This window comes from Salvelinus alpinus, chromosome 33, assembly GCF_045679555.1.
Source record: "Salvelinus alpinus chromosome 33, SLU_Salpinus.1, whole genome shotgun sequence".
In the NCBI taxonomy this organism is placed as follows: domain Eukaryota; kingdom Metazoa; phylum Chordata; class Actinopteri; order Salmoniformes; family Salmonidae; genus Salvelinus; species Salvelinus alpinus.
In genome coordinates this window covers 14,690,679-14,717,860 of record NC_092118.1, presented here as the reverse complement: position 1 = coordinate 14,717,860, position 27,182 = coordinate 14,690,679, and the positions used below count along the sequence as shown (strand labels likewise).

General features: G+C 41.7%; 1 protein-coding gene across 1 annotated transcript; it reads right to left on the bottom strand.

Annotated features, from left to right (window-relative positions):
- Window positions 1-14,210: 14,210 nt before the first annotated feature.
- Window positions 14,211-26,882, bottom strand: LOC139563215 (trace amine-associated receptor 13c-like). The gene is made up of 3 exons (XM_071381606.1): window positions 26,530-26,882; window positions 20,028-20,381; window positions 14,211-19,327 (listed from the first exon to the last, which is right to left on the bottom strand). The coding sequence occupies exons 2-3, from the start codon at window positions 20,293-20,295 to the stop codon at window positions 18,426-18,428; spliced, it is 1,170 nt and encodes a 389-aa protein (XP_071237707.1). The 5' UTR covers window positions 20,296-20,381; window positions 26,530-26,882; the 3' UTR covers window positions 14,211-18,425.
- Between the last annotated feature and the right edge of the window lie 300 nt (window positions 26,883-27,182).

Genomic DNA, 27,182 nt, shown 5'->3' with positions numbered 1-27,182 from the left:
TCAGTTAAACACTGAGGAAATATAACAGCTTTGACATTTAAAGAAAGGGCGATAGCACAATTACTTGCCAAATGTCAGCAGGCTTTAAATACACATGATCCCACTGTAAGATGGTAAAAACTTAACTCTCAGCAGTATAACTGATGAGAAGTGTACCAGAACAAGCTGACAAAGAGGACCAAGTCCAACAGGATGCACTAATAGTTCTGTCTTATTTCTGACCTGTTTGATACATTGAATTGCCTCCTGTTACGAGTGTAATGTCAAGGGGGTACTTAACATACATTAAGTCATGTACATTAAACTATATAGTTGACCTATTTGAGAAACATGAACCTTCGAGCACACGCCTCAGGCAAGAATAAAAGTCAATTTAAATTGTTATGTCTTGACTGTCCATATCTTATTTTGGTATTCCACACTCAATGTGCATGTTTTTTGGAGGCAGGGGAAACGCTGTAAATGATCATCAAAACCTTTGTTGATATTTTTGAGTGTTTATCAGAACCTGTCGGTACTCTCCTGTCATTCTCAGAGCCTCGCTTGTACTTCTCCTCCCCCAGTTGACTTCTTCAGAGATTGTCCACTTCATGGCCCTTAAGACCTTGTATAAGCCCTGTACAGCATTATAGCTCTCCTTCATGTTACGCTCTCCCTGCCTCCTCTGTGTTTGTGCTTTATTTGCAGATTGGGGACAGATGGAGCTGATTGGGCCGTTAAGGTGACAAGTTGCACCTGGATTTGGGATCAACTAAGAGATCAAAGTTCCTGGTGCCCACTACTGTCTCTCTCTCTCCACAAGCACCATTTTGTTTTGTGATCTGGTTGATGATATGTTTTTTGATTAGGCACACCCTTCAACATTTACACACATTTTACCTTCATCCATGCATCTCCACTATACTCCTCACATGCCTACTTTCACACTTCACAGGTCAGTTTTCCTTTGTAGTTTTATACTTTGTTAGTTATTTAATAAATATTTTTGTTACTCCTTAACTGCAAACGTGTGGACTCCCTTGCTTGTCACCATCTAAGAGCCAGGTTGTGACATTCAGTAGAGGTTACTCACCCACCACCCCCTGAGCAAATGTTTCTGCCAGTTTGTCCATTGTACATATTTTTCTGTGTCAGATTAACCTCACCACTATCATGAGTGGGTTCGATAGATTCCCAGGGTAAAGAAGGTACTGTTTATGTTGAGTCCTTCCTAAGGCGTCATGAGAATTCAAGCAGACACAAAGCACAAAAGCAATCTTACTTCCTCTGTTGACTCTGTTGTTCCATGTTGACTAAATGTCCAGTCTGACTGCTGGGTTTTGATTAGAGGATTGATATGGTGGAATTTTTAATGCTTATAAAAATGGAATTGTCTTCCCCTTAACTGAACTGCATCTGCAGTATGTAGGCTGTGGCCATCGGCAACAACCCAGTGCTCGTGATTAGATATCAGCCTGGCTTAACTCAGAGGCACTGTAGTGTAGCATTGTGGGTAAATAAATGTTATTCCTAGTGTGCTCACACACTAACACATTCCCTGGAGGGTCTCCCTGTCTCCTGATTCCCTGACTCCTGGGGTCCTGTTGCCAATATATTGGCCACTGCCTCTGATCTCAGAATACATGTAGGTCAGAATGGACCAGCTGTGGAGGGATCCTTCTCCTCCTGAGGGTCCAGTCCAGACAGACAGACAGAAAGACAGACATACAGACTCCCCAAAAGCTGGATTTGTCAGAAAAGGAGTGAGTTGACAGAAGACTGGCATATAAACCAAACAGACCCATCTGACAATCTGAGGAGAGACCACTTGTCAGAGGTACAGTTCATAGATGATTCTCTAAACACCATTCCTATTTAGATCCAGTGCACATCATTTTAGGGTCATACAGATGTGGTCAAATACACTGAGTATACAAAACATGACAGACTGACCAGGTGAAAGCTATGATCCCTCATTGGTGTCACTTGTTCAATTCACTTTAATCTGTGTAGATTAAGGGGAGGAGTCAGGTTAAGGAAGGATTTTTAAACCTTGAGGCAATTGAGACATGGATTGTGTATGTGTGCCATTCACAGGGTGAATGGGCAAGACCATAGATTAAAGTGCCTTTGACCGGGGTATGGTAGTAGATGACAGGCACACCGGTTTGTGTCAAGAACTGTAATGTTGCTGGGTTTTTCACACTCAACAGTTTCCCGTGTGTATCAAGAATGGTCCACCACCCAAAGGAATTTGTACCCTTTATGCACCTGCAAATTATCACAGCTGAGATAAATGACACAGAAAACAAGAATTTGCCTCCAAACAAATTAATTAAACATTTAAATAATTTAGTCCAGGTCATTTTTGGACTTTGAAGTAAAAAATCTAAATTTTGGTGAGGATTTTATTTTTCAGGGGGGGGGGGGGGGGGGGTCCAGTGCAGTTGTTAATCAAACAAATACATGTGAACACAAAGTTTTTTCAATTTCAACTTATTTAAAAATAAATTGTGAACCATTTAAGGGTGTCATTTATATATGATCGCATCTGTCTACAGTCATCAGGTGTGCTGTAAGTGTGAATCTCTGCCTGCTGTCAGTAGTGGTTCATAGTCACTCCTTCTCCCAGATTATGTGATTCAGCTCCTTGTGAGCAGTAGCAGCTGTGTGGAGACATGTCTTGACAGCTGCCCTCGGGCCCCAGCAATAGCACTGAATGCCTCTAAGTACTTACCTTCTCTGATTTAGGCATCCTCGTTGGTTCAGAGAAAACAGACTACAGTGAGTCAGTCCACCAACAATGGATGCCAATACACATAGACTCTTGCCCAGAATCTGCATGCAAAGCTTGTAAACAAAACATGTTGACCAAACTTAACAGCTGCTCTCTGTTCCTGGAGCATGCAAAATAATGTGAAAAAAGAAAAATGGACTACCCTAATTTATTTTGGGGTCCTGACTCTTTGACTTTCCCCTGAACGAATTAGAAGACTGCGTCACATAGCCCTATGTGACGCAGTCTACTCGCTGCTGGCAGAATACACTGTGGCTATAATATTCAAATTGCTAGTCTAATTTTGTACTGATGTCCCTTCCCTCTCCTCTCGTCTCTCTTGGTCCAGTCCAATGTTAGTTCTCTTTTCTCTTTTATAGATGTTGACGTTTACTTAAATGTGATATTTCTGTTTTCTTGATGTGCATTGAACATCCAACAGCGAAGTCAACAAACTATTGTTTAACTGGAAGGGACTCTTGTCTAGTTGTCTCATATGCTCCCCTCATAAGAGAAATTAGAATTGAGTAGAGCTAGTTCTTTTGGATTATTGGTCTTTCTGAAACAAATCAACCTTGAAGGTTGTGGGTGGACATGATCCAACGATAGTGGAGATATGAAGAATAAAGTATAAACTGTACATAAGGTGGTATGTTTTATACTGTTTCTCAATGGCTGCGTTTACACAGGCAGCCCAATTCTGATCTTTTTACTTTAGATCTTTTTCTGAGCTGTTCTGATTGGTCAAAAGATTTTGAAAATGTATGATTTCAATTCATTCCCTTTTATAGAATGTACTTGCATTGAACACGTACAAATTCTGAATAGCTTGCATTACAATACAACACAATACAGAAGGCTACAATTAAGCAATAAGGCCCGAGGGGGTGTGGTATATGGCCAATATACCACGGCTAAGGGCTGTTCTTATGCGCGACACAACGCGGAGTGCCAGGATACAGCCCTTAGCCGTGGTATATTGGCCATATACCACAACCCCCCAGACGTGCCTTATTGCTATTATAAACTGGTTGCCAACATAATTAGAACAGTAAAAATAAATACCACAGCTTTCAGCCAATCAACATTCAGACCTCGAACCACCCAGTTAATAATAAGGCTATAAGTATTCCGCCACCCCTTTCTTCTGCAACACTTCTGGAGAGCAGTTACTGTTTCCATATCGACTCTGTAGGGTGGAGAGGCATCATCGTCATGTCAATGGAAGCTTTACATCTATCATAGCCTCTGATCTTTGGCTCGATGAGAAGGCTGCTGAGAAACATCCAGTTCCCTGGCGTTCAGTGGAAGTCAAGACGCCTTGCCTTTGAGTAGACGGGTAGGTACCAGTGTGGTAACATTACTGTAGATTCCTAGTGAGAAAGCCCCAGAGATGTATTGTAGACCCGGGTTTACTCCTGGTGTTCCATACAGAGCTTTTCTCTCATGTTTTATAATTGGATTGTAAAGTAGGAATAGGTCAGACAGACAGGATGACATAAACAGAGCACCTGAGGCAGGAATGACAGCGGTCATCCTTTCAGGTCACCCAAGTCACCTGGTGCTCTGTGAGTGTGCCTCGGTGCTCAGTGTTCAAGAGGATCAGAATGATTCTGCTGCTATGCCATGATACAAGGAACCTATGGCATCGTCAAGCAGTTCACAGCATACAGTTGAGTAGATTACACGACCACGTGTTGGAATGTAGTTTGATTGAAGTGGTTGCTATACCCTGGTGTCTTATCTTCGTAAAATGTCTGCCCTGCTTGAGCTGCCCCAGTCAACATTAAGTACTGTTATTGTGAAGTAGAAACGTCTAGGAGCAACAACGGCTCAGTCGCAAAGTGGTAGGCCGCACAAGCTCACAGAACGGAACCGCCGAGTGCTGAAGCGCGTATGTATCTGTCCTCGGATGCAACACTTACTACCGAGTTCCAAACTGCCTCAGGATGCAACGTCAGCAAATTAACTGTTTGTCGGGAGCTTCATGAAATGGGTTTCCATGGCCGAGCAGCAGCACACAAGCCTAAGATCACCATGCGCAATGCCAAACGTTAGCTGGAGTGATGTAACGCTCGCCACCATTGGACTCTGGAGCAGTGGAAACGCGTTCTCTGGAGTGATGATTCACGCTTCACCATCTGGCAGTCCGATGGACAAATCTGTGTTTGGCGAGAACGCTACCTGACCCAATGCATACTGCCAACTGTAAAGTTTGGCGGAAGAGGAATAATGGTCTGGGGCTGTTTTCATGTTCGGGCTAGGCACCTTAGTTCCATTGAAGGGAAATCTTAATGCTACAGCATACAATAGCATTCTAGACAATTCTGTGTTTCCAATTTTGTTGCAACATTTTGGGGAAGGCCCTTTCCTGTTTCAGCATGACAATGCCCCCGAGGTCCATACAGAAATGGTTTGTCGAAATCGGTGTGGAAAAGCTTGACTGGCCTGCACAGAGCCCTGACCTCAACCCCATCGAACACCTTTGGGATGAATTGGAACACCGACTGCAAGCCAGGCCTAATTGCCCAACATCAGTGCCCGACCTCACTAATGCTCTTGTGGCTGAATGGAAGCAAGTCCCCGCAGCAATGTTCCAACATCTAGTGGAAAGCCTTCCCACAAGAGTGGATGCTGTTATAGCAGCAAAGGGGGGGACCAACTCCATATTAACATCCATGATATTGGAATGAAATGTTCGACAAGAAGGTGTCCGCATACGACAACTAAAGGACACATTGAAAAAAAGAAACAATACAACCAAATAAAAGTAATGTGTGGGTGTGTGTAGTGTGTTAAAGTGTGAATGCCAGGGGAGACACTGCTTCTGGGTCCTGGCAGTCACAGGTGTGAGCGTCAAGGGCTGTGCCATCCATACTTCCCTACCAAGCCTATTATCAGCTACTCTCTTGATAGAATTACACACACACACACACAACAGCTCAGAACGTATACAATAAAAGCAACGGACAAGGTTGTAAAATGCTATTGTGGGTCCTGTACTAATATTTGGGTTCTATTTGATCTTTATTTAGCTATGTCCTGTAGATATTTGGGTGTTATATAACAACACAGCTGCTGATAACCCAAGAAAACACAGAGTACAGAGCCATGCAGGGGAAACATATGGGACTTCTGCTGCTCTTATCAGCTCAGGAGAGTGTGAAGCAAACAGGGTAGTAGAACATGGCAGACAATAGTACTAACAACGGCGGTTCAGTGACTGACAGGATAGACTGAGCTGTTTCGTTATCAAGTGAGTTCTTCCTTGCTATATCTAAAGTTAAGTATGGGAAAAACAGCCATCTTAGACTTTGACAAAAATCCCTTTCTCCATCTGTCACGCTCTCTCTTCATCACACCTGCAGTAGGATGGTGGGTCTGTGAAAATCTGGAGCTGTGAGTGGAGGATGTATTATTCTGTGTTTTGATGCTTTTCTAAAGAATACAATCAGTCTTTCATAGTTATTTCAATAAAATGTACCTCTAGATTATATGCCGTTATGACTTGGAGGCTGTGTGAATAATCAAGTTGACATGGCGGTTAGCTGGAGGAGGGGAGGTGGAAGGGAGGGTGGGAGTGGTAGCCTACCTGGCCTCTCTGAGGACACCCTGTAATGTCCTTGCTCTGCTGTGATTGTATGATGCAGGCATCCTCATATGACATCCATATTGGAAACTTAATTATCCTTCAGGTTGAAATTATGCGACATATCTATTGTTCATTTCAATCATTGCCAGGGGACAGAAATGTGTGTCCTTGAGTTTATTGTCTAGCTGATTGTTTGGGATTCAGTCTACATTTCTGTCTGAGTTTTGAATGCTGGAGTGAGGAGAAAAAGTAATAAGCATTGATTGTGAATGTAGCTGAGAATGGGTATGAATGTATTGATCTATTAGTCTGAGAGGAGAGTATGAACTTAAACTCTTTGCTAACACACACTAACAAAACCACAAGTCCCTGACCCACTTTAACTATTTGCTGGATATTGTAGAAAAACAAAAAATTTGTTTGTTGATTTTTGTCTTTTCAGACTTTGCTACTGTAGACTAATACCGTCTTTCCCTTCTGTGTCTTTGATGTATGAATGCTATTGGCTACTTTTAAGCCGCAATCAATGCTCATCACTTTTTCTCACTCAAGCAATGATTCTTCAGTCAGTAAAAACTCAGTGATGGTTCAGAAATATAAAATGTATCGCTTACAAAACAAGCTAGATAATTAGCTCAAGTGCATACATTTCTGTTCCCTAGCCTCATCATCAATCCACATACACGGAGAGGAATGTCAGCAGGTCAGATTTTCAGAAAACATATTTTATGGCATAGCTTTCAGACATCAGTAGCAGAGCAGCATTTTTACCTCAGCATCTTGGTGAAATATTAATGGCCCATTGAGGGCATATGAGTTTATACTTCCTGATGTTTTGTTTCTATATCTGGAGAGAGATTTGTTGTATAGTTTGTAGGTGTTCCCCCTGAGCGATCTCTGACTCTGATCTCTGTACTCCTGCCAGAGCCAAAAAGAGACCCGGGCCACATGTGGACATTGTTTATGACCAATTAACAATTCAAAAGCACCATGAAAATAGAGGGGAAAACATAGCAGACTTCACGTACCGATGCTAAGGCTCTCAGTGTGCTCTAGAAAATCACCTTGCTGGCGGCATAGTTTTCAAAGACCTGATTTCCATGTTGTGTTCATATGAGAGTGGATGGGTGTGTGAGTGGAGCACAGGTCTCAGATCAAGAGAACAATACTGCCCTGTTGTGACCCAGACTGAGATCACACACCAAGAGCCAGTTAGGTACCTGCAGACAGAGATAGGAACCAGGAACCAATACACTATACTGCGGCATTAGGATGTATTTATAGTGACGGCCATCCATTGTGAGCCAAGTTGTTGTGATATGAAAAGTAGTTACATAAATGAAGTTGAACCATAGGCTTTGATCTCATAGTACACTAATGGACATTGGTTTAAGGAATGTGTCAGGTAAAGTGGCCACTGAGTGAGAGATTAATATTAGAAGGCTTTTATTTTTGGTTGAGTTGAAGACGTGAATCCAACTTAGGTTGCCGACAAGTTAATAGGCAATTTATTGTATTTCAAAAGTGATATTGAATTGTGTTTGGTTGTCAATGCAACCAAATTTCAACATTTGAAGAAGATACAATACAGTGCATTCGGAAAGTATTCAGACCCCTTCCCTTTCTCCAAATTTTGTTACGTTACAGCCTTATTTTAAAATGGATAAAATTAATATTTTTCCTCGTCAATTTACACACAATAACCCATAATGACAAAGCAAAAACAGGTTTTTAGAAATTGTTGCAAATGTATAAAAAATAAAAACCTATTTACATACGTTTTTGGACCCTTTGCACTGAGACTCAAAATTGAGGTGCATCCTGTTTCCATTGATCATCCTTGAGATGTTTCTTCAAGTTGATTGGAGTCCACCTTTGGTAAATTCAATTGATTGGACATGATTTGGGAAGGTACACACCTGTTTATATAAGGTCCCACAGTTGACAGTGCATGTCAGAGGAAAAACCAATCCATGAGGTTGACGGAATTGTCCATAGAGCTCCAAGACAGGATTGTGTTGAGGCACAGATCTTGGGAAGGGTACCAAAACATTTCTGCAGCATTGAAGGTCCCAAAGAACACAGTGACCTCCATCACTCTTAAATGGAAAAAGTTTAGAACCAGCAAGACTCTTCCTAGCGCTGGCCGCCTGGCCAAACTGAGCAATCTGGGGAGAAGGGCCTTTGTCAGGGAGATGACCAAGAACCCGATGGTCACTCTGACAGAGCTCCAGAGTTCCTCTCTTGAGATGGGAGAAGCTTCCAAAAGGACAACCATCTCTGCAGCGCTCCACCAATCAGGCCTTTATGGTAGAGTGGCCAGACGGAAGCCACTCCTCAGTAAAAGGCACATGACAGCCCACTTGGAGTTTGCCAAAAGACACCTAAAGACTCTCAGACCATGAGAAACAACATTCTCTGGTCTGATGAAACCAAGATTGAACTCTTTCGCCTGAATGCCAAGCATCACGTCTGGAGGAAACCTGGCACCATCCCTATTGTGAAGCATGGTTGCGGCAGCATCATGCTGTGGGGATGTTTTTCCGCAACAGGGACTGGGAAACAAGTCAGGATTGAGGGAAAGATGAATGGAGCAAAGTACAGAAAGATCCTTCATAAAAACCTGCTCCAGAGTGCTCAGGACCACAGACTGGGGACAAAGGTTCACCTTCTAACAGGCAGTGGTGGTAAAAGTACCCAATTGTCATTCTTGAGTAAAAGTAAAGATGCCTTAATAGAAAATGGCTCAAGTAAAAGTGAAAGTCACCCAGTAAAACACTACTTGAGTAAAAGTCTAAAAGTATTTGGTTTTAAATATTCTTAAGTATCAAAAGTAAATGTAATTGCTAAAATGTACTTAATATCAAAAGTAAAAGTATAAATCATTTCAAATTCTTTATATTAAGCAAACCAGACGGCACAATTCTCTTGCTTTTTTTATTGACGGATAGCCAGGGGCACACTCCAACACTCAGATATAATTTACAATTGAAGCATTTGTATTTAGTGAATCTGCAAGATCAGGTAGTAGGGAAGACCAGGGATGTTCTCTTGATAAGTGTGTGAATTGGACCATTTTCCTGGCCTGCTAAGCATTTAAAATGTAACGAGTACTTTTGGGTGCCAGGGAAACTGTATGGAGTAAAAAGTACATCATTTTCTTTAGGAATGTAGTGAAGAAAAAGTAAAAGTTGACAAAAATATAAATAGTAAAGTACAGATACCCCAAAAAAACTACTTAAGTAGTACTTGAAAGTATTTTTACTTAAGTACTTTACAACTCTGCCACAGGACAACGACCCTATGGACACAGCCAAGACAACGCAGGAGTGGCTTCGGGACAAGTCTCTGAATGTCCTTGAGTGGCCCAGCCAGAGCCCGTACTTGAACCCGATCAAACATCTCTGGAGAGACCTGAAAATAGCTGTGCAGCAATGCTCTCCATCCAACCTGACAGAGCTTAAGAGGATATGCAGAGAACAATGGGTGAAACTCCCCAAATACAGGTATGCCAAGCTTGTAGCGTCATACCCAAGAAGACTCTAGGCTGTAATCGCTGTCAAATGTGCTTCAACAAAGTACTGAGTTAAGGGTCTACATACTTGTAAATGTGATATTTCAGTTTTTTATTTGTAATAACTTTGCAAAAAATAATTTAAACCTGTTTTTGCTTCGTCATTATGAGGTATTGTGTGTAGATTGATGAGGAAAAAAACAATTTAATCAATTTTAGAATAAGGCTGTAAACATAACAAAATGTGGAAAAAGTCAAGGGATCTGAATACTTTCTGTCTTTTATTCCAGTTTGTCTAAAAATGAATAATTTATATGTTGGATTCACGTCTCCGTCTCAACCAAGAATCAAAATGAAAGAATAGTACTAAATCAAATCAAACTTTAAATGCACTTTAAATAAAGTTTGATATGATTTAGTGCAATTCTTTAACTTCAATTTTTGGAGACGTGAATCTAATATTTAAATGATTAATTTGTAGACAAACTGGAATTAAAACTAGACTAAGTCAGTGGAACAGATGGAATTATCCAAGCAGAAGACACATCTCCGTCAAATGTTGATATTTGGTTGCATTGACAACCAAACACAATTCAATGTCACTAAATAACTGTCACGCCCTGACCTTAGAGATCCTTTTAATTCTCTATTTGGTTAGGTCAGGGTGTGATTAGGGTGGGCAATCTATGTTTTCTATTTCTTTGTTGGCCTGGTATGGTTCCCAATCAGAGGCAGCTGTCTATCGTTGTCTCTGATTGGGGATCATATTTAGGCAGCCTTTTCCCACCTTTGTGGGATCTTGTTTTTTTGTGTAGTGCCTGTGAGCACTCCAGACATCACGTTTCGGTTGCTGTTTATTGTTTTGTTGGTGAGTTTCATTTAAATAAACATGTGGAACTCTATGTATGCTGCGCCTTGGTCCACTCATTTAGACGATCGTGACAATATCATTACATTTGAAATCCTAGAAACCCTAGGCCTATTGTATTGCCTATTTTGAGTTGAATTCTGGGTTGATTTGAAACAATAGCTGTTGATGACTTTGAAAATGCTATATAAGCCTCAATAGCATCAATGATGTTATGACTGGTAAAGTATGATCACATTTCATTTGTCTCTGTTAAACCTACCTTTAGGAATGACTTCGATAACAACAGTGAATCTGTTTTGTTTTTAAGTGAAGATCTATCATTCTCACGATAGCACATTGGTAATAGTCTGACTGATATCATAGCTAAGCAGGGCTGGGCTTGGTTAAAACCCTGGATGGGAGAAGATACGATGTTGTTTTAAAGGTGCAAATTCAACATAGACAAACCTTGTGTAAAATATGTTGGAATGTGGTTACAATGATGACATAATCCTGTTGTGAAAATACACCCTCAAAACAACCATTTACGTTGACCTTTTTTCAAATCCAATGTATTTTCCACATGGATTCCACATCACAAGGGTGCTGAGGGTGGATGAATATTTTACATATAGTGAGTCGATCTTTGTCTTTATCAACGGAGCCTCTGATCGTTGAATGGCCTGTATGGTGAATCACCCCACCTTCAGAGAACAAACCTGTGACAGCTCTCCAAACTGTGACTAAAATACACTGGCTGGCTCCATGCACGTGTCGTAAACATATTCAAATCTCTCTGTGAATAACAAATGCCTTAAGGTCTCTTTTTTTTTTACTGGCAAATTTAATTTTGTTTGTTTAGAGGAAAGCATCTTTGTGTCCTTTAAAATAAAAATAATACAGGAATGAATGGTGATATTTGACGGAGGTTTGTTGAGGTTGTTCCAAGAGCGCTATCAGTAGCTGACACAATGTTCTTCCTGTTAATTGTCTGGGTCCTATTTACCTGGGTGGTAATGATAGGAGCTTCCCTCAGGCACCTTGCATCAGAACTTCACTCGAGTAACAGGAGGGATTAATGCCAGCCTGCCTATTCAGAGTTGCTACAAATATGATAATTGCAATGGGGCTAAAACACTTTTTAAGCACTTAGAAAATGCTTTAGTCAATCTGCGTTTCAACCTTTATCTTTTGGTAGAAGACAAGCTTAAAATCATATCCAATGCCTAATACACAATTTCAAGAAGGTAAAATGTTTTTAATGAAACTTAATTAAACTCATGTCTTGCAAAGTTTTTGACCTTACAATTTCACTAAGCGATGTGAATTCACTAAGCGATTCACTAACCTCAGACTGGCTAGTCACACAGCGAGAGCAAGCAGGCTAAATCATCTATTTTTCCATAAAAGTGTAGCCGCAAGGAAAGTTGCAGTTGTCTGATTTCCCACCTGTGTGTAATGGCTGAACCAACTCTAATGTAACACAACACAATGTTGCTAAGATGCCTACAAGGACTCTGTTTCTGTCCCTCACCAGCACACCAATAGACCATGAAAATGAAAAACATCAAAAGGAACCAAAACATAATAGCTTTTGCTACCAGAGATTTGAAATTCAGTACAATGATTACCATGTGTGTATTTCTTAAGCCTAAAATGTGTCTGTGAATCACTTGGCAGGTTAAACATTTAAAGTAGCACCTTGTTTACTTGAGTTGCTCGTTGTTACTGGAAAAATATGCAACCTGTCAAGTTACCCCACAACATTGCCTGAAGTGAAACACATAATTTGATTTCTCATCTTTATCTGGCAGCAGATTTGGTGCCAACTATTTGAGATTGGCAATTAGGCAGTAGGAACTTTAACCATGAGCTGAGAACATCCTCTCATTAATGACTACCTTTCAGCTGAAAGGGAAAAATGGTTTAGAGCTGGTTGGGTGGCAGATGTCTGCAGGGGCAGTTTAAGGATGCAATTAGCCAGTAACTTTCAAGATTTCCTAAGCACAAAAAGGATTTCTTGTCATCTCAAACCCTAATTAGATGAACCACAGATGGGTTGTCAGTGTCCAAAATGCCTGGGGAAATCAACAGTGCTGTCATTCTGGTGGCCAAGGAGTCAAAGCGCTGGGTATATACAGTATGCAAACATAGACCTACGAACACTTGTCAGACTGTTAGTTGTGCCGTAATGATACAACCCAAATTCTAGGTCCACTTTTAGATTGTGAAATGAACAACACACAGCAGCATATTTTAATCATGCCTCTGTCTCGCTCTCTCTCCTCTCTTTCTCCCTCTTCCCCATCTCTCTCTCTCCCAGTAAGTGGTTCTTTTGACAGTCCAGTGTTCTCCTTAGCCTTGCCTTGTGTCACATGACCAGCCATGTCAGATCATTTATGTCATGGTAGTGCTGTAGGAGGAATATGCTTTTATCACATCTCTGCCAGCCAGACCTCTGCTCTGACATACTAGCCTCTCCCCATCCATTTCCATCTAATGCTTCCTTGCAGCATCTCCAGATTTCTCTTATGAGGAGTGAATGTGATATCCAAACCCCCTCTCTGTCAACCGGGGGGATAAGATGAAGCACGGCTGTACGGGGCATGCATCTGACATGTTCCATATTCAGCAAAGAGCATTTCTCTCAACAAACAAGCAATTCACTGCTCAGTGATGGGCCTGGTGCCAATCATGGCCTATTTATTGGGCTCCCGGGTGGCGCAGTGGTCTAGGGCATTGCTTCTCAGTGCTAGAGGTGTCACTGAAGACCCTGGTTCAATCCTGGGCTGTATCACAACCGGCCATGATCGGGAGTCTCATAGGGCGGTGCACAATTGGCCCAGCGTTGTCTGGGTTAGGGGACCATGGTAGGTCGTCATTGTAAATAAGAATTTGTTCTTAACTGACGTGCCTAGTTAAATAAAGGTAAACAAATATATATACAATTGTTTTGTCGCCATAATAACCCTGTTGCTGACATAGTTTGTGAGGTCAGCACATGGGAGTGAGGAGTAGCTTCCTGATTATATGCACATTTACTAGGTCTACCATTTGGTGATCTGTTGTCAGGAAGATGGCATGGTCGTACATAAATAGTGATAGTAGATAAAAATCTATTGTATATATTTTTTTTTTATCTACTTTTTTTTATGCCACATTTGTAAACTATGACATGACTCATGTGTGAGAGATCACGTTGTAGACATTGTCAGGACTCCTGAGACATCCAGTGGCTTGTTGACCACAGCTAGCAGGATGTTCCCTTCTCCACTAACGTTTCTCAAATGGAAGGAAGTTGGATCCTGATGGGGGCAAAAGATGAAAATGGTTGGTTCTAGTGTTGCTTGTGTAACTGCTGAAGCGGTGAATTTTAGAGCAGAGAAAGACATTTAGCACTGTCTGAACACATTACTCTCATGAGTGAACACCATTAAAAACTCACAAATGAACTGTTTCCAAATGCATTTATGACAAAATCTGACGTCATCTGATGAATAATGCAATACTGATAAAGTTCTGTACAGTGCTTAAATATTGACACAGCAATGTTCACATAAACCAAAGTCTCTAAGCTTGTAAAATATTTCAAAACAGATATTTTATTTTCATGAAATATTATCATTGCCACTGTGACAAAATGTACCAAACAGCTATTTAGTACTGATCATATGCAAATTATCCTGATTTCTTTTGGTGATGTTTATTGAAAATGCTAAAAAATGTTTACTTTAAGTCATGTAATTTCAAGTTAGATATTATTTGAATTTAAGTAAGTTGATTAGCATTTATTCGATCAACATTGTATAAGTGCTGTAAATATCTGGAACATGTTTTTCCTTGAATAATAATAATTTTATACTCAACATATAATGGTATTTAATGAGAATATTCAGAGGTAAATGTAGCCCCTCTAATGGTGTACCTTTACAGCCGCCAAACAGAACAGATTAAACAGAGAATTTGGTCTTTGTGGGTCATTCACACTCAAAACATAAGATAAGGCATCTGAATCGTTATGTCTATTTCAGTGAATTTATAAATGTTTCATTTATGTTTCGTATTCATTCTTGCTTGTTGTACCATTCAGATACATTTTTCCTTGTGTACACTGGCATCCATGAGATGAACAAGGTCATTTTCATGTAAAAGGACCTATGAACACCAACTTGTAAAGGTCATAGGAGCACATCAAACTGGCTGTCAAATGGAAGCTAAGAGTCTATATACACTGCTCAAAAAAATAAAGGGAACACTTAAACAACACAATGTAACTCCAAGTCAATCACACTTCTGTGAAATCAAACTGTCCACTTAGGAAGCAACACTGATTGACAATAAATTTCACATGCTGTTGTGCAAATGGAATAGACAAAAGGTGGAAATTATAGGCAATTAGCAAGACACCCCCAATAAAGGAGTGGTTCTGCAGGTGGTGACCACAGACCACTTCTCAGTTCCTATGCTTCCTGGCGGATGTTTTGGTCACTTTTGAATGCTGGCGGTGCTTTCACTCTAGTGGTAGCATGAGACGGAGTCCACAACCCACACAAGTGGCTCAGGTAGTGCAGCTCATCCAGGATGGCACATCAATGCGAGCTGTGGCAAGAAGATTTGCTGTGTCTGTCAGCGTAGCGTCCAGAGCATGGAGGCGCTACCAGGAGACAGGCCAGTACATCAGGAGACGTGGAGGAGGCCGTAGGAGGGCAACAACCCAGCAGCAGGACCGCTACCTCCGCCTTTGTGCAAGGAGGAGCAGGTGGAGCACTGCCAGAGCCCTGCAAAATGACCTCCAGCAGGCCACAAATGTGCATGTGTCTGCTCAAACGGTCAGAAACAGACTACATGAGGGTGGTATGAGGGCCCGACGTCCACAGATGGGGGTTGTGCTTACAGCCCAACACCGTGCAGGACGTTTGGCATTTGCCAGAGAACACCAAGATTGGCAAATTCGCCACTGGCGCCCTGTGCTCTTCACAGATGAAAGCAGGTTCACACTGAGCACATGAGCACATGTGACAGACGTGACAGAGTCTGGAGACGCCGTGGAGAACGTTCTGCTGCCTGCAACATCCTCCAGCATGACCGGTTTGGCGGTGGGTCAGTCATGGTGTGGGGTGGCATTTCTTTGGGGGGCCGCACAGCCCTCCATGTGCTCGCCAGAGGTAGCCTGACTGCCATTAGGTACCGAGATGAGATCCTCAGACCCCTTGTGAGACCATATGCTGGTGCGGTTGGCCCTGGGTTCCTCCTAATGCAAGACAATACTAGACCTCATGTGGCTGGAGTGTGTCAGCAGTTCCTGCAAGAGGAAGGCATTGATGCTATGGACTGGCCCGCCCGTTCCCCAGACCTGAATCCAATTGAGCACATCTGGGACATCATGTCTCGCTCCATCCACCAACGCCACGTTGTACCACAGACTGTCCAGGAGTTGGCGGATGCTTTATTCCAGGTCTGGGAGGAGATCCCTCAGGAGACCATCCGCCACCTCATCAGGAGCATGCCCAGGCATTGTGGGGAGGTCATACAGGCACGTGGAGGCCACACACACTACTGAGCCTCATTTTGACTTGTTTTAAGGACATTACATCAAAGTTGGATCAGCCTGTAGTGTGGTTTTCCACTTGAATTTTGAGTGTGACTCCAAATCCAGACCTCCATGGGTTGAGAAATTTGACTTCCATTGATCATTTTTGTGTGATTTTGTTGTCAGCACATTCAACTATGTAAAGAAAAAAGTATTTAATAAGAATATTTCATTCATTCAGATCTAGGATGTGTTATTTTAGTGTTCCCTTTATTTTTTTGAGCAGTGTATATTTTTTTTTACAATTTTCCATCCTAGAAATTAGGAATAAGCAAGTGCTTTGATTTTCTGGAAAAGGGGTCTTTGAAAACTACCAGAAAAAGTCTTAAAAAGGTATCATAAATACATCAAAACACAATAATGTTGAAGAAATGACACCTGCCAACTAATATCAAACACATATTTTGTTTTGGAGAAATGTTTCTGCCTTCTGTAAGTTTATGAAACATTGCCTTGTGCCTTGAAATAGTAGTCACAAATCACAGTTGGGTTCACAAGTTTGGACAGCACAGCACAGCACAGCACAGCACAGTACAGTACAGTACCATACAGTAAAGAAAAGTATAGTTTAGTACAGTACTGTACAGTAGAGTAGAGTTTAGTACAGTACACAGTAGGGCACACTAGAGTTGAGTACACTATAATGTACTGTACAGAACTCTACTGTACTGATTTCTACTCTACTGTGTTGTATTGTACTCTACTGTGCTGTATTGTACTCTACTGTACTGTACAGAACTCTACTGTACTGATTTCTACTCTACTGTGCTGTATTGTACTCTACTGTGTTGTATTGTACTCTACTGTACTGTACAGAACTCTACTGTGTTGTACTCTACTGTACTGTACAGAACTCTACTGTGTTGTATTGTTCTCTACTGTGTTGTATTGTACTCTACTGTGCTGTACAGAACTCTACTGTACTGATTTCTACTCTACTGTACTGATTTCTACTCTACTGTGTTGTAATGTACTCTTTGTACTCTACTGTACTGATTTCTACTCTACTGTGCTGTATTGTACTCTACTCTACTGTGTTGTATTGTATTGTACTCTACTGTACTGTACAGAACTCTACTGTACTGATTTATACTCTACTGTGTTGTATTGTACTCTACTGTGCTGTATTGTACTCTACTGTACTGATTTCTACTCTACTGTACTGATTTCTACTCTACTGTGTTGTATTGTACTCTACTGTACTGTACAGAACTCTACTGTACTGATTTCTACTCTACTGTGCTGTATTGTACTCTACTGTGTTGTATTGTACTCTACTGTACTGTACAGAACTCTACTGTGTTGTACTCTACTGTACTGTACAGAACTCTACTGTGTTGTATTGTACTCTACTGTACTCTGCTGTACTTTGATGTCCAAACTTATGAAACAAAGACATCTATGATTGGTTCAGATTTCATTTGGTCTTGTTTGGGGGCAGAGCTCATTAAAATAATATCCAGTGTGTAGAATAATACTCAAATATGCAAAAGAGGATATTGCATATGTAAACCTTTGTGAACCTATTCAGGATACATCACCGTGAAGAGAATGACATTCATATCCATAATTATGCATTTATGTGTAGTACAGATCAGGGACCTGTGGATTTGCCCATAACTTTATAAAAAATCAACATCACTCTTGATTTAGATTCATTTCATTCACTCACATTTGATTAGGCCATCCTCATGAATATAATGGTATTATAGCAAAAATAAAAGCTATTATAGAGAAAATTGTGCAAAATTAACACGTTTCTGGATAGTCACAAAACAAATGAAAACCATACATTACTTACAACTCTATGATAAAGTGCATGTTATTAAGATATCCCCCACAGATATCTCACCTAGTCCAATGAGACAGCTTGAGTCATATGATTTAAATGATGCTGGGAATAACTGGCAACTACTAGATACCGCATAGGTTAGCTACAGTTATGTTTCATTATTTAGACACAGTGAAAAAAAATGGAAACAATTAATTTTCCATAATTGTGTCTTTTTTGTTGTTGTTTTACCTGAAGTTAAATGCCGATTAAATCCCTCTCTCCATAGTAAAGTTAAAGAAAAGGGCACTGGTTGTCTTTTCAAAATAGAGGAGGTGGGGTTTGGGGTGTAGTCACAAGGTGAGTGGGGGTGGTGTAGCTCCGCCTTTCTCCCCGTGGGAAGGTGAGTGCTCCCTCTGAAAAAGCAGAGTCACTCCTTTCTTGAAGCGCTGGTCTCTCACGCTGTATATTATCACATTACAGCAGCTGTTCCCAGTCAGTATCCAGAAGGCTACGAAGGAGAAGTTGCACCAGGTGAAGCCCACCACGTTGCCCAGCACAAACACAGCGATGGGGGTGAAGGAAGCCGTAAAGGCAAACGTCAGAATGCTGATCGTCTTGGCAGCCTTGATGTCAGAGAAGGAGGGTCTATGTTGGCAGCCGCCTCCCCCTCCCTCGACCCCTACATTCCCCTCTGACATGAGCTTACGTTTGCGTGTGTAGTGGCGGATGCTGGTGAAGGACAGGATGTTGAATACCAGGGTGCCGCCCAGCAGCGTGAAGTCAAACACAGGGAACAGCAGGAGGATGTTGGCGTCAGAGGGCAGCGTGACTCCATCCCACAGGGGGACGTAGTTACACATCCGGCTGCACTCACTGTACTCCAGTGTGAAGTTGTTGCTGAGGATGAGGGGGGCCAGGGCCAGGAGGAAACTGCCTGCCCAGGAGAAGAGGATGAGAAACAGGGTACGTCTCCGTGTCACCAGGTGGTCCTTATGAAGGGGCCATAAGATGGCCACACAGCGCTCTACCGTCATCAGGAAAATAGTACTGATGGAGACAAATGTACAGCCGGCGAAGACTGGACCAATCAGCATGCAGGGCTGCCAGGGTCCCACCAGGCCCCCCATGGAGGGGTCAGTGCCCCCCTGGTACCAGACAGGAGGGGAACTGGTCACCATCAGAGAGATCTCAGTGTAGACAGAGAAAGGAACCACCAGCAGTCCAACCATCATGTCCGCTATGGCCAGAGAGACTGTCAGGAGAGAAAGGTCATTCACAGTTCACACTCAACCACATACGGTACAAATCCCTGTGTTCTAAAAGCTGATTTTACATTCAATTCCATGGGGGAAAAATCAACAGTCTGTGTGGAAATGGTTTCGCGGCTTTTGAGGCAATGCACAAAGGAATCCCTGATTGTAACTGAACAGTATTGAAGATTGATTTAGTTCTCTGTTAATCAACAAGCACCGACTGTCTTAATTAATCCTGCCAATATAACTAACGCAGGGTGGCAGGTAGCCTAGCGTTTAAGAGCATTGGGCCAGTAACCGAAAAGTCTCTGGTTCGAATCCCTGAGCTGACTAGGTGAAAAATGTATCGATGTGTGCTTGAGCAAGGCCCTTAACCATAATTGCTCCTATAAGTCACTCTGGGTAAGAGTATCTGCTAAAAAATTATATGTAACCAGCAGGCAACATAAACAAACATGTGACTCTAGAAATCTTAGAACAACTCCAGAACATTAAACCAGAATTTGAATTTAAATGAATTTCACCTTTCAATGTCAAAAACACCAAAGCTTGTTCTTCCATGTCAGAGAATCTATTGCACCTATGTGCGTAAACATAAGCAACTTACATGTGACTACCATTCTCTCCTATCCAAATCAACAGCATTTCTAGAGAGTAAATGAGCTCATTCTGAATGAATCAGTGAGTTTGTTTGTTTACCTTTGAGGTATCCCTGTGGTGTGCGGACCTGTCTTGTCTGCATGAAGACGGTGAGCGTGACCACGTTGCCCACCACTATGGCGAAGGCCAGACTGACCATAAACACCACAGCCAGGGTACGGTTCAGCAGGCCACAGCAGCAGAAGGTGCAGAAGGGGGCCAGAGACTTGTCTGACCCTGGCACAACCAGGGCAGCTGCTGTCAGGTTGGGTCTCACAATCGCCTGTGTGCCCCATGGAACACTCAGGTTGGCCAGGAGGTCAGTCATGGTAGTCTGGACGAGGCCCAGGACAAACCTCACTACTAGGTGAACTTTGTGCTCCTGGTGCCCATGTGCTGGACTGAGAGATGCTACTGGAGAAACAAGCAGGAACATTATAAACCAAGGTAAACCATCAAACCTGTTCAAAAGAAAACTACAAACACTGCTATGTAACACATCATACAGAGTTGATTTGCATGATAACACTCATATGACCTACTGTGCTGTCTAGCTATATGTTTCCTAAAATGACCTTCAGGTAACTGCCAAAATAAAGGAAACACTTGAGTAAATGAGGGATACAAAGTTTATTGAAAGCAGATGCCTCCACACAGGCTTGTGTGTGTGTCTCAGTCACCAGATGTCAACCCAGTTAAACACTTACGGGAGATTCTGGAGCAGTGCCCGAGACAGCGTTTTCTACCATCATCAACAAAACCCCAAATTATTGAATTTCTTGTGGAAGAATGGTGTTGCGTCCCTTCAATAGAGTTCCAGACACTTGTAGAATCTATGCCAAGGTGCATTGAAGCTGTTCTGGAGGCTCGTGGTGGCCCTATTAAGACACTTTATGTTGGTGTTTCCTTTATTTTGGCAGTTACCTGTACAGTATGTTCTGCAGAAGGGCACTGCTAGCGACACCTCACAAATCCCCATCAACGGACAACCTCTTTTGAGGTATTGAATATACTACAAAATGGGCAATCATGATGTATTCAAAAGAAATGACATGTACTGTATACTTCCCAAATCAGTGTAAGTACACAGTGTACCCCACAGGTTTTTGTATGGTGTTTATTTTTTATAGTACTTCTTATATTCATTACTGCATTGTTGGGAAAGAGCAAACAAGAAAAGCATTTCACTGTACTTGTGTACGTGACAATAGAAACTTGGTGTTGCACTGTACTGGAAATTTGTCATAGGCATGTCATATTCTCATGCTCCCGAGTGGCGCAGCGGTCTAAAGCACTGCATCTCAGTGCAAGAGGCATCACTACAGTCCCTGGTGCAAATCCAGGCTGTATCACAGCAAATATTGGCCTAGTGTCGTCCGGGGTAGGCCGTCATTATAAATAAAAATTTGTTCTTAACTGACTTGCCTAATTAAATAAAGGTTAAATAAAAAATACAAATACATAATATATATTTATTATTCTATGCACATCACAATGCTTGATTAGGGGATTTGTGAGAAACATTGTTTTGTTTCACTGCAATATACAGTCAGATCCAAAATTATTGGCACTCTTGATAAAAATGAGTAAAAAAGACTATATAAAATAACAGCCTGGTCTCAAAGTCTAGACGTAACATAGTAAATGTAAATTTGTGTCACTCAAATTATATGTTACGCTTACTGGCGTAGCGCAGTTTCTCTGGACCCCGAGCAAAATCGGAGTTTGCGCTCCCCATATCAGATTATGTGGTGCTAGTGCTTGAAGTATCTTGTAGCTTTGCTTGAATGGATACGTTTATATTTATTTGGTCGTCATTTTCTCATGTTAAGTCAAACTTTTATGTTTCACGAAGTTATAGGCCTACGGTGTCGCAAAGCTGCAATTTCGAATGCTATAATGTAATAATGTATTTACGGCAATAATGGCAATAGTGTATTTACTTGTTCAGTAATTAAAGTGGAAAATTCTAAAATGTCAGATTGTAAAATGAACTTTCGATGCAACAGCATACTAAATCAGTACCCAATAGATTATTTTTTTTAATATACAACTGTCCTGTAGGCCTATAGCCTACCAGCCATCCTTGCACTCTCTCTCAGTACGGATAGAAAGTTTGGGCTGCATAAAACCAGTCTATTAATGCCAAATAATACAAATCAGTCCACTGTCAAAACAATAGCTTACTAGGGCTTGTTTCATTATGCAAACAATGCAGTCTAGCCTACTAGCCTATCTATAGCTATATACAGTATTTAGCTGGTAGCCTCTTTATATTACAGATTGGTACTCAGGGCTAGCTGTCGGGGATATCAGTCTCATCACTCATAGGCTTTTACCAGTGTTCATAGAAGGGAGGGGGGTTGCTCAGCGCCGCTGGGTCTCTGACAGTCATCAGCTTGGTTTCCTGGGAGAAGAGGAGGACCGGTACTCTCTCTAGAGGAACTGTCACTATTCTTGAGGGGAGGAAGTAGAGGAGAAGCAAGGCCACTGTCATTGCCAGGCCCTGGCAGTGAGGTCTCTGGGGACTGGGAGACTCTAGTGCTAGCTGCTGCATGACTAAGCCTACTAGCTTCCACCTGCGATGGTGTTTGGTCAGTTGAGAACAAGGTGGTAGCTTTGCTGATGTGGTTATCGTCTGTAATTTGACACGAGCTTGATCAGATAAAGCTTTTTGCGGCGTATTTGTGCACCAATTAGTCTTGCCTTTGTTTATCCATCTTGAACAACTCACTCACTCTCCATCCGAGTCCGACCTGATTCACCTAACTTTTTTGAACTTGATAGCAGAGGCGGGTTTGTTAGGGGTGTGTACGGGAGGCAAAGTCAGGTGCAGGAGAGCAGAGTGTAGTAAACAGGCGCACTTTAATTCCGGTCCAAAAACGACAGCACATAAAAACATAAACGTGCCAAAACACGGAACGTAACAAAAGTATGGCGCCTGACAATATCCACATAACAATAAACAATTACACACAAAGACATGGAGGGGAACAGATGACTAAATACATGCAGTGATTATGGAATGAAAACCAGGTGTGTATGGAACAAGACAAAACAAATGGACATATGAGAAATGGAGCGGCGATGGCTAGAAAGCCGGTGACGCCGAACGCCGCCCGAACAAGTCGTGACAGGGTTGCCACCGGCGTAACTGAGAAATAGGCTAATTAGATGCATGAAAACTGTATTGTCTGTCTGACTCAGCTACTACCCATGTTGATTGGAAACAACAAACACTTTGCTTGCTACATGTGAAAATGAAAAAGGATGGTTACTTATTTTTGTTTAAAAAATGTACTACTTACTACTTACTACTTTTGAGCTACTTTGCAACTACTTAGCATGTTAGCTTGTTAGCTAACTCTTCCCTAACCCTAACCTTAAGCCCTAACCCCTAGCCCAGGGGTTCTCTAACTTTTTTGTGATATCAAATTCATCAGTGAAAAATTGTAAATTAATAATATGACATTGTATTGTATTACACCCTCTAAACTTATTCCACGGATCCCTTGGCCAAAATGTGTTTATTCTGTTGTTGTTAGTAGTATTCATTAAAGAAAATCTATACATACACACTGAGTCTACCAAACATTAGGAACACCTTCTTAATATTGAGTTGCACCTGTGGTTTGAATTGAAGAGGGCAGTCCACAAGGGCAGACGAAGGATATCAAGGATCTGGAAATATTCTGTATGAAGGAATGGTATAAGATCCCTCCCAAAATGTTCTACAATCATCATAAAAACATTTTTAAAGGCTGTGTTCTTATCCTCGCAAGGGGAGTGTGCTAGAGTATTAAAAACAGGGGTGGCAATAATTTTGATACCTTTCTTTAAAGACCCTATTTTATTACTTGTTAAATAAAATCTCTTCCTCTTAGCACTTGCATTAGTATAAAACAATTTAACTTTCCCTTTTTTGCATTCAAATACTGTAGATCGGTATTTGTATTATATATTTCATATAGTCTTTTTTTGCTCATCTTTCTCAAGGGTGCCAATAATTTGGGACTTGACTGTATGTAATCAAATAGTCCATCATATTTCAGAGGTACCTTTTATGTGAGGTAAGATGGAAGCTAAATGTTCCTTCTAAATCTTGTTATTGCGTAACATTTTTATGCTTGTCTTCGAAACTGATAGTCCAAGAGTACTCAATGTTCAGAACCACATTTTGGTTTCAGCTGACAACTACACACCTTTCCCTTTCAATCGCCCACACAATATCCCCTTGACTGCTGTGCATGAAGACATCAAGAGACAGACATCTAGCAAGAAAAAGGCAATTGGAGGGAACACTGACAGAACAACAATAAAAAATGTGAACGTGGAAATGTGTTAAAGAACATTGTGAGTCCGACTGTAAAAATAGCCCAGCCCAGTTCATATTGACTGCAGCTGGAGCTCCTCAGGCAGCAGCATTCCCACTTCATCTTACGTTAGGGACACAGATCAAGGGTTCTCCAGGGACTGACAGTATTCTTCAAGCTAATTACATCCAGTTTATTAACATCGAGGATGAGTGCCATGGGAACTATCAGTATGGCCCAGCAGGACCAGCCTAAGTGACACACCTCACATGTTTAAGATAATGCACACAGAATAATGGAGCCCTTAACCTTTACGGCACATTCAAAGGTGCTTTTTCTCTCCATGCAATCTTCGAACGCAGACGTATGTGTGTGTGCAACAGGCTGAATGAAGCTAATGAATCCAACATGGACAGAGAGGCTGCATTTTTTTGTTCATTATGAGCCATGCCTATAGACCAATCACCATGACTAAATAGCTCAACTAAGAGCAGCAATTTACTCTACAGGTCATAATGGGAGGTGGAAGCTCAACTTGCATAATTTAATGACACATAACCAGTGGTGTAAAGTACTCAAGTAAAAAACCTTTAAAGTACTACTTAAGTCATTGTTTGGGGTATCTGTACTTTATATTTGACAACTTTTACTTTTACTTCACTACCTGCCTAAAGAATTTTTTTTACTTTTTACTCCATACATTTTCCCTGACACCCAGAAGTATTTGTTACATTTCGAATGCTTAGCAAGACAGGAAAATGGTCAAATTCACGTACTTATCAAGAGTCCATCCCTGGTCATCCCTTCTGCCTCTGATCTGGCAGACTTACTAGACTTCATGCACACAATATTTTAGTTTTACAACAAAACAAATCTCACAAACTCCAAACCAATGCAAAAGACCAAGGAGATGCAAGTGTTTGTGTGCACTAGCAGTATAACAATAGACGAACAAATGCCTTGCCCCTGATACAAATTAAAACTGATATACAGGCGTCTGTGCAAAGTAAAATGCCTAAGTGGTAGGCAGAAGTGTGTGGTGAACCTTTTGGTGAGGAGGTGGGTGAGGAGGGCTGACTGACCATGGGGCTCATGAGGCCTGTGCTTGTCATGCATGCAGTGGATATATGTTTGACTGTGTGAGGAGAGCCGTGGCGGTCTCCTTGAGTGAGAAGCGAGGCGTGGGGAAGGCTGCTGGATTAGGGGCTAGGTCAGGGCTCCCTCCCTGGAGCAGGAAACGCTCATCTGGAATAATGGACTGGCCATTTCTACTCGATGTCCCCCCAAGCCAAGGGCTGTCTTCACTGTCATGGCCTAGCTGTACTTGACCACAGCAGTGACTCCTTCATCTCTCTCACACTCCCTCTCCTCCTTTAACCCTTTCTTCCCTTCTCCAAAGTCTACTCAATCTCTGACGACTCCCCATACTGCATATCTCTTCCCAGCCTTCTATTTTCACACCTCTCATCTACCTCTTACTTTCTCTATCAATTTATTTTGCTGTTGCAGGATGTGTGAAGACCACTGTGAACAGTGCTTTATTCCTTAATCTAGCTATCCGTTGATCTATAGCTATCTCCTCGCTTGCTCTGTTGATCTTTGTTGTGTTTGTTAACCATGTACAGAAGTCTCGTTGTTCTACTCCCTGTCAATATGCTGTGGTCTCAATCACACTCATCTAATGAACAGGCATCCCACCCAGAGCACGTCTCTCCATCAACTGTCCTGCTGTCTGCAGCTCTAGGGAGAGCCAGCAGCACAGGACTTACTGAACAAAAGCAACACATATTGTGAGTGTGACTGTATCTGTGTGTACGGTATGAGAGAGGGGAAAGAAGAGCGATACAGAGACACAGTACGTCATTGTTCTCTACACTCAATCATAAAAGTTCACTTTTCAAAGCACATCTTTGTTTTGTTTTTTACCTGGAAGCGCATATCAAATATATCTCAGATTACAAGTAAATGCATAGTAACAGCTTATTACCTCAATTTAACTAAACAGCACAGCCTCTGTCCACACATCAACTGGCTTCAGACAGAAGCTGTTGAATATTTTTTACCGCAAACATAACATATGAAATATAGATAACTCAGCATCTGGTAGATATTCAGTTTCCCCAATTATAAACAGATAGAAATGCCATGAACCAAAAGCTCAAATTCAAATCTGGCAAACCAAACTCTAATTTCAGTACAACATACAGTTGAACACATGTACAGTGTTAGAATAATCAAGAGAATCTCACCTGCATTGTCACTGCACTTCTTAAAAGTTCACCTTTAGTGCCTGCAATATTGTGAACAAGTAAATGGTCCAATGGTCATTGATGTCCTTTTCTGAGTAAATCCAGCTGATAGGAGACAAGTGGATGAGACAGCAAATGTGTCGTTCTGGTATCACACTGCCTCCACAGACACAACCGAATTCGTACATCTACAGTAGACAGAGAAGCATTGCGCCACTCTACTGTCTTTCGTGCATTCTTTATTTACTTCACTCTCTGTGCTTCAGCCTTCTCTCTCTCTCTCTGTCTGTCTCTCTCTCTCTCTCTCTCACTCTCTCTCTCTCTCACTATATCCCTCTCTCTCTTTCTAGTAGTCTCTGAGTCTCTCTCACATGAGCACGCTTTCTCGCTCTTCCACAATTGCAGCTGCAAGCTACAGTCCACACGCAGCAGCATCTCTCTCCCAGTCTCTTTCCCCCACACTTTCCCTCCCACGTCCCCTCCCCCTTCTGTCCCTCACAACTCCAAGCGACTTATATGCCCTATGTCTTGTGCGCTCTTCACACTCATATAAAAAAGGTGCTATCTAGAACCTAAAAGGATTCTTCGGCTGTCCTCATAGGAGAACCATTATGAAATAATGATTTTCAAATGATTTTAGAGCTTTTTAATGG